Here is an 8,487-nt window from a genome sequence, read left to right as displayed (position 1 = left end):
ATTTGCAACATAGTATATAGTTGCTTAGAGTTGCAACTGAGAGGCTGGCAAGTTAGGTGGAGAATGTTGGAGTCTGCAGCAAGCAAGCCTCGTGCTCGCTTCAGTGCCTGGCTGCCGGCCACCATCTTGGCTGACAGTTAATTTGCATATACTCACTGATTAGCCAATGAAAAGGGTAGCGGTTGTACGCTAATTACCATGTTTCTCTTTTATTAGTGTAGATATACTATATATGAGGCCTCTAGATCCATAGAAATGCAAAAAAATCACTGTTAATCACTTATTCTTGAATTGCCCCCCCTTAAAAATCAAATTTTCCCACTGTGCAATTTGGGCATGTGCCCCACATTGGAACCACTGCTCTAACCCCTTCCCCTTTATAATCCTGTCCCCTGAACTTTGTGTAAGACAGGATGTGAATGCTTATAAGCACCCTGTCTTCTTGGTTGGCTGGCCTTCTCAATAAATGCCTTATATGATTCAACCCTGCCTTCGTTATTGGACATAGTGACAGGCAGCCAGAGCCCACCAGGGGTTTACTAGTAACACTACTATTCTTAAAGACTAAGTGCCAAGGAATTTAAACATTTAACCTCATTTTGGTCTACATAACGGCCCTGTGACAGTAGCAGTATTATTGCCAGCATGTGAGGAAACTGAGACTGAATGACGTGAAGCAGCTTGCCCAGTCATCACAATGTTAGTGCTGGGGCTGGGGTTCAAACCTGGACTTACCAATTGCCTATACTGCTCTTCCCAATGTGCCATCCATCACCCAGCAAAAGCTAAAAAATCAAACTACTCACTAGGCTTCTTTTTTCTGGACATCTCTTGAAGCCAACTTTCTTCTGTTTGGACGGACATTGGGATTCCTGGATATAAACCATAATAACTTGTCCTGAAATTTAGACAAAACATTGTTTTTGAGTATACCTATATAGTCGTTATCAGTTCTTCTAAATATAGTGCATTTAACAATCAAATAACAAGTGTACTAGTACATAGAAGATCCTAAATTCTATTTTCTTTGAAATATTTTCTTCCATTTTTATCTCCACAGTAAGTCAGGCACAGTGTGTTTGCATGGTATCTGCTCTTTAGCAAGTACTCATTTCTAAATCCTGGAGGCTCCCATATTACCTTCCTTAGGGACTAAATTACTACCATTCTGTGAGTGTGTGCTGATGGTGGTGGCAGTGATGGCGAGTGTGCTTAAACATTTCCTTGAATTTAAATGAGAACTCTTTTTAGAAGGCTGAAGCTATATGCATTGTAATAAAAAAATCTGCATTCTTTCTACAAGTAGTTTAATCAATTACCTGAGTTATTGACATGATAGAAAGGCAGGAATTTATTGACTTTTACTAGTTAAAATGACTGTTACTGGTAACAAGTACATGATAACTTGTTTTTCAAGTTCCTTTGCATCTTTGAATTTCATTTTCTTGTAATCATTTCCGGCATCTTCCCAAATTATCAAACAAAATTTTTCCAAATAATTTAGTCAATTTCAGAACTGTCCCTTTTTCCATGTTTCTCTGTTTTCCTGTGTCTCCACCTTCCTGTTTTGATGCTTTGTTCATTGGTACATTGTAGCAGTGGGGTGTTTTGTTTTAATTCTGAAATGACTGCACCTTGCAATGGGTGAAGAACTCCTCTGCCGAAGCTACCTGTGCAAGTCTGTTTATCTAACTTCCTGGAGAAACAAGTTATAGGGACCAAGAGTACAGGCACATTGAAGAGCAATCCCTAGACAACATTTCAAGTTTGCCCCCCCCCCCGCCCCCGCCAAAATGCAATGGTTAACAACAGCAGTGTATTATTTATTTAGGTCTCTTTGTTTTCCTTAAACCAACACCAAAGATTGTTTCTGAAATCCTGTGTCAAGATGGCAGATGACCAAGGATAATAACAAAATCAACATTTTCTGAGAACTTACTACAGTATGTAGTAGTACATACATAGTATTTGCTTTCTCACATTATTTATCTTTGCAAAAAACAATCAAGGCAGGTATCCCTTTCTACAGGCAAGGCAATCGAGGCTAAAGGGAACCTCTCAGAAATTATGTGTGGCAAAGGCAGGTGGGGGCCCAGACCTGTTTGGCTCCCAAACCTGTGTTACTCCACATTTACCTACTCCCAAAGTTTGCCTCATTTTCAACCTGAATAGTAATAGGGCCATTAAACATAGAACTTGAGCCAATATTGGTGGCATTTTTATGGCTTTTTAGGATAGATTTCCTTAAAAACATACCTCACCAAATTCACCAGAGAATGCTTTGAAATATGAAGAAGCATTTTCTCAGGAAGATTTATGAGAGGAAATTAAGATTTGATCTGGGAAAGAGCTTCCCATGTAGAGAGTCCAGGTCAAGAGGGCATCTGAGCACATGGTTTGGCCCTTCCTTTCTGAGATACCAAACACTTAAAAGCAAACAAGAAATAGCCCTGGAAAATAAGAAAGCTGTCATCAAGGAGACAATATTGAAGAAGTCCTTATAAAAAAGAAAGTAAGCCCTAACCGGTTTGGCTCAGTGGATAGAGCATCGGCCTGTAGACTCAAGGGTCCCAGGTTCGATTCCAGTCAAGGGCATGTACCTTGTTTGTGGAAATATCCCCAGTAGGGAGTGTGCAGGAGGCAGCTGATCGATGTTTCTCTCTCATCGATGTTTCTAACTCTCTATCCCTCTCCATTCTTCTCTGTAAAAAATCAATAAAATATATTTTTAAAAACAGAAAGTAAGTGGCCTCAGGTTGATGGAAAAGCAGAACAGGGAGCACCACAGCTCAAGACAAGAGAGTTTCGTTCTGAAGGGAATTTCCAAGGAGCTCCCAGCTCTGACTCAACAAAATGCAGACATAGGGCTGGGGCCTGTCATTCAAGTTCAAGGAGTGAACTTGGAAGAGCTGCCAGATAGACGCCTTCTTTCCCCTTGTACAGAGCATTTGGCAGGAGTCGCTTTTATTCCAGATGAAGCCCAAAGAACTGCTTTCTAGAAAATGTGAGCAGCTTGCCTGAGGGATTTAGGTCTAAAAGAGAAGCAGAGCACAGTTAGAGGTTCTTGAGGATCTGCTCAGCAGGCCTTAGTGAAGGAAAGGCACATTCTATCTAGAGAGAACTGCAGCCACACAGTCAAGTGTCCTTATCCTAACTCTAGCAATAGTAGGGTTGCCCACCTTGCCTGCTCCCTGCTGACACTTCCTGGAAACTGGCTCTGACATATGTCACCCACCTACATAGGACTCATAGTCAAACTCCCCTCTGCATACCTTGTCAGAAAACAGAACTACTCAGGCCCTGGCAGGGTAGCTCAGTTGGTTGGAGCATCACCCAGATGTGCCAGGGTTGTAGGTTTAATCCCTGGTCAGAGCATGTACAGGAATCAGCCAATGAATGCATAAATAGGTGGAACTACAAATCAATGATTCTCTCTCTCTCTCTCTAAATATATATATATAAAAGCATAATATGCAAATCGACCAGATGGTGGAACAACCGGTCGTTATGACATGCACTGACCACCAGGGGGCAGATGCTCAATGCAGGAGCTGTCCCCAGCCTGCAGACCCCAATTGGGGCCTGCCAGCCAACCTCTTGGTCCTTCCCCCCAGCCAGCAGGCTCTGATTGCCCAATGGGGAACGGGGAACCCGGGGTGGGTGGTGGCGGGTGGCGCCAGGCCAAGGCGGGTGCGAGCGAGCGGGGCTCTGATCTCCTCACCAGTTGCCCCACACACAGAGGGCGACTGGCGCTGGTGGTGGGGGTGGGGCCAGCTGCCAGCAGCTGGGGAAGATTGGCCCTGATCATAGGCCAGGCCTAGGGACCCTACACGTGCACAAATTTCATGCGCTGGGCCTCTAGTCAATAAATAAAAAATTAAAAAACAACAACACACACACACACAACAGAACTACTCAGCGTAGGACTCCATCTTAGCTAACAGTCATTAGGTAACCAAGGTTTATCAAATGCTTAAGGACAATCAGTAGCATGGAAGAGGAAGGACCAAGATAAACAAACCAGAACAACTGATCCTGAAAGAAAAAAGAAGCAATACCAAGAATAAAGAACTTTAGTATGTTGTAAGAATACCCGCAAAGACATTAAAAAAGACCCCACACAACTATTTGAACAGCAGCAGAGAACAAAAACTGGTTCTTGGAAGCTACAAACATGAATCCTGAAATAAAATCTGTACAAGGGCTGCACAGTAGCGTGTAAACACCTAAAATCTTAGATATCCAGAAACCCAATAGCCATCCTTCAGATACCTGCAGGATGGAAAGAACAGAGGCAGTGAAGGGAGGAAATAAGCAAGTATCAGAAGGGTTTGAAAGTCAGTGATCAGCAATACCAGACACTAGAATGCAATAAAGCAATCAATGTATCAGAGCACAAGGGAAAGTGGTTTTAAATCTATTGTTTTATGCCAGGTTATATGATTAATAAAGTATGAGGCAAAATGAAGAAATTTCAAGACAGGCAAGGACTCTAAAATTCCTCTGAGATCTATATGAAATAATTACCTGAGAAGTTTCTCCAGCAAAAAGAAAAAGAATAAAAGAAAGCAAGCAATATGGGAATCAAGAAAGTATGGCTATTGAGCCCAACTCAGAAAAGTTGAAGACAACTAAAAACAACTGAGAATTGAAAAGTTCATCTTTTAGGAGTTAAGCTTTATGAACACAGGATTTCATTTTCCTGTGCATAAACCCAGTAACATTATTTGGTGTTAGCATGAAATTATGAGTATTGTTGATTGGTTTTTAATTTTTAGAATCAACCTGTACCCAAAGTACTAGAGTTAATTATAATTACAAAATATAATACAAACATAATAAAGCTTGGCAAAGAAGCGACAGATCTCACTGGGAATACATACATATATATATATATACATATATATATATATATATATGTATATATATATATATATATATATGTTTTAATATAGTTTGTTATATAATTTGTTGTTAACTGGGAGAGGAAAGGGTGAGAGAAGAGATAGAAGGGAGTAGAAGTATATTAATGTGTAATTTTTCATAAGTTAATAGCTGCTAAAATCAAGAAGTACAGGTTTAGCCCTGGCTAAATGGTTAGAGTGTTGGCCCTAGCTCAGAAGGGTGTTGGGTTTGATTCCTGGTCAAGGGCAGGCAGCTTGGTTGCAGGTTTGATCCCCAGCCCTGGAGATCAAGTTATGTCCTCTCCACAGGTAGGTGAATGCGGGAGGCAACGAATCTATGTGTCTCTCTCACATCGATGTTTCTCTCTTTCTCCCTTCCTCTCTCTCTTCCATTCTCTCTCTCTAAAAACAGTAGTGATTTAAATATATTAATGACCTAAAAGTTAGAAAAACTAAAAATAATGTAACTACCAAAAATGGAGAGGAGGGAAGTTACATTTGTTATGTTTCATGGTGGGAAGTCATTAGTTATATCAAAAATTGATAAGTCAAGAAATGAAAATATGCCACTTAAAATTGTACTAGAAGCAAAACAAACTGTTAACTGCTGGGACTGACCAGCAGACCTTGAGCGATGGATGAATGGATTACTCTGATACAGGTTTCTGTGAAAGAGAGGGCTAAGGGGCTGCTTAGCTATCAGAACCAAACAGTCCTGTTTGCCTGCCTCTTTAGGTTTTTATTATAACAACAGCTTGAACTAAAATTAACTATTAGATACTATCAGCAGGGTAAGCATCCTTGAGAATACATATGTGTCTGTAGTGTTCTTTAAGCAAGGATGTCTAAGGACTAAACATAAAGATTCCAGTAAAACACCTGGGGGCTCAGACTTGTTTGGAAAAGTGAAGGCAGGTTCTGCTGCCTTTGGCAAGGTCTCCCTAAAGGCCCCCAACCTTTCAGAGAATCCTCCTTAAAGACTTTCTGACCAAGTCCTGTGCTTCCCCACAGTTAACAGTATGTTAATTCTGATGAGTGGGAGTGGGTGGTGGTGAAGAAAAGTATGGAGATTTAAAATTTGCCCAGCTGGCATGGCTCGGTAGTTGAGTGCTGACCCATGAACCAGGAGGTCACCTTTTGATTACAGGTTAGGCACATGCTGGGGTTGTGGGCTCGGTCCCCAGTGGGGGGCATGCAGGAGGTAGCTGATGAATGATATTCTCTCTCTCTCTCCTCTCCCTTCCTCTCTGAAATCAATAAAAATTTATTAAAAATAAAATTTTATACTATTGTATACTTTAATATTTTAACCATGTACATATATTATCTTTTATTAAAATGTTGAAATAAGAGGGATACATAGAAACATATAAGTGGAACAGAACTATTGTCCTTATCCTTAATAATTTAAAAGTTGCTTGTAAAAGCAAAACTTAGGTGAATAGTAATTCAAGATTGTAGACTCAGGTTTGGTGTAGATTTCAGGGAAGATTTATAAAGATTTTTCAAAAGGGATTTCTCTGGTGTCTTCCTATTACAAAGTACTCCAAGGCTAATAGCAACAACAGGAAGAAGAAAAAGAGAAGAAAAGGATCATAATTTCCACTCTCCTCCACAAGTGTCCCTGATCGCTCTTGAATTTAGCCAATAGAGACATATGTGCTAAATGTTCATAGCGCTTACACATGCCATACAGTTGTTATTGAGTTACATTAAGTGCACATGTCCTCTCTACAGGTAGGTGATGAGTTGGAAATGGGCAGGGGCCTCGTCTCTGTCTCTTCCAAATTGTCTAACAGTATAGATTTGTAAAAAAACCAAAACTTTAAAAATTAATTAGTTGTAAATGTCCTGGGTTATTTTACTCCAATTCCTGACATGTTTATCCAAAAAGTAAATGTAATCAGCTTCAAAAATAACATGAAAACATTCTCTTACCTATCTAAATTTTCTTCAGACATGCCTTTCCTAAATGTCTGGAATATCGTAGGAAAACCTGTTAAATGTAACATTAAAAATTTTAGCCATTGCCTCTAAATCAGTGGTTCTCAAGAAGACAATTTTGCCGTCCAGGAGGCATTTGGCAACATCTGAAGACATTTTTGATTGTCACAAAGTGGGGTAGGGGCTAATGGCATAGCCAGGGCTAGAGGCTAGGGATGCTGCTAAAAATCCTATAGTGCAGAGGACAGCCTTTCCCTCCTCCCTCCCCAACAAAGAATTATCCTGACAAAATATTTCTAAGGAAGTGACTGGAGTAGTTTCAGCACAGGAAATTTAACAGAAAGGGGAGTTGCCTTTTGCAGGACTGTTTTTAGTAGCACAGCACCCTTAAGGCACTACTTCTCCAAGAGTTGAGAGAGATAGAGAGAGATGGGAGAGAGACAGGGGAGAGAGACTGGAGAGAGGGGAGAGAGAGGACGGAGGGGAGAGAGGGAGAGAAGAGGGAGAGATCCCTGTGTGCTGGGTGTTCACCTATATCCTAAATTGTGAACCATCACACCTGCTCAGCCAGGATTTCAGTGCCTTTTACAGAAGGGACTGAGATAGAGGTGTGTCTGGTGGTGATGGTGCCCCTATTTAGAAATCAGACACCCAGGTGGACGAAGGCTCTGGAGCCTTTGGGTCAGCTGCCCCCGAGGGCCCCAAAGCTTCCAGGGAAGGGCGGGCAGGGGCAGTACTTTTCTGGGAGTAGACGCTGGAGGGCGAGCTGGAGCTGATGCTCTCGGGGCTCTCGGGCTGGCTGAACATCAGAGTCTCGCTGGACATCGAGCTCAGGCTGGGGCTCACGACGCTGGCTAAGCGGAGGCGAGCGGCTGGCAGGTCTTCCTCGTTGCTGTCTTCGTCGATGTCCATAATTTTCCAGAAGTACGCATCGTCCAACGTCCTGCGGACCTCCGCCTCCTTCTCCTGCTCCTCTGCCTCCGCCTTCTCCTCCACTTCTACCTCTCCTTCCTCCTCTTCTCCCATCTGCACCCCCTCCTCGTCCTCCTCTTCATCCTCCTCCTCCTCTTCCTGGCCCTCCTCCTCGGGCTTCCTGAAGTTGCCCTGCCATTGCAAGCTAGCCATGGCGGAAGAGGGATGCGGTTGGTCCCGCGGCCCGGGGCGCGCCCCGTTGTTTGTCCATCTCCCTGGGCAACCGGCAGCTTCTTGCAACTCGGGGCATTTAAAGCCCCAGTGCCCAGGGGCGGGTGGCTCAGTTGGTTGGAGTGTCCCCTGGTGACCAAAAGGGTAGCCATTTGGATTCCCAGTCAGGGCACATACGGAAGGAAACGATGGATGTTTCGCTCTCTCTCAAATCAATAAAAATATCCTCAGGTGAGGATTATAAAAGATATTATAAATAAATAAAGAAAGCCCCAGGAACCCCTTAGCTGGGTGGAATGGTGGACAGAGATAGAGAGGTGGTGAGGCCAGGAGCTGCTGGGGGAGCTGGGCCACTGCAAACTTCTTTTGCACAAGCTCTCCGTGGTCTCAGAGACACCTTGGCAGCCTGCGGCCAGATGATCTCCCTTTCTTCCTTTCTTCTATCAGCAACTTTGGAGCAAGTTTTTTTTTTTGTTTGTTTGTTTGTTTTGTTTTT

General features: G+C 42.6%; 1 protein-coding gene across 1 annotated transcript in view; it reads right to left on the bottom strand.

The window, feature by feature from the left end:
* The window catches only part of ERICH6 (glutamate-rich 6), an 87,183-nt gene extending 79,210 nt beyond the window's left edge, over window positions 1-7,973 (bottom strand). Inside the window, exons 1-3 of the mRNA XM_005863496.2 lie at window positions 7,586-7,973; window positions 6,843-6,900; window positions 807-898 (exon numbers count right to left, since the gene is read on the bottom strand). Of these exons, the coding sequence (XP_005863558.1) occupies window positions 807-898; window positions 6,843-6,900; window positions 7,586-7,973 (538 nt within the window). The remainder of the gene's footprint in view (window positions 1-806; window positions 899-6,842; window positions 6,901-7,585) is intronic.
* Between the last annotated feature and the right edge of the window lie 514 nt (window positions 7,974-8,487).

The sequence above is a fragment of the Myotis brandtii genome, unplaced genomic scaffold (genome assembly GCF_000412655.1).
Source record: "Myotis brandtii unplaced genomic scaffold, ASM41265v1 scaffold179, whole genome shotgun sequence".
In the NCBI taxonomy this organism is placed as follows: Eukaryota; Metazoa; Chordata; class Mammalia; order Chiroptera; family Vespertilionidae; genus Myotis; species Myotis brandtii.
This window is presented reverse-complemented; position numbering and strand designations above follow the sequence as displayed.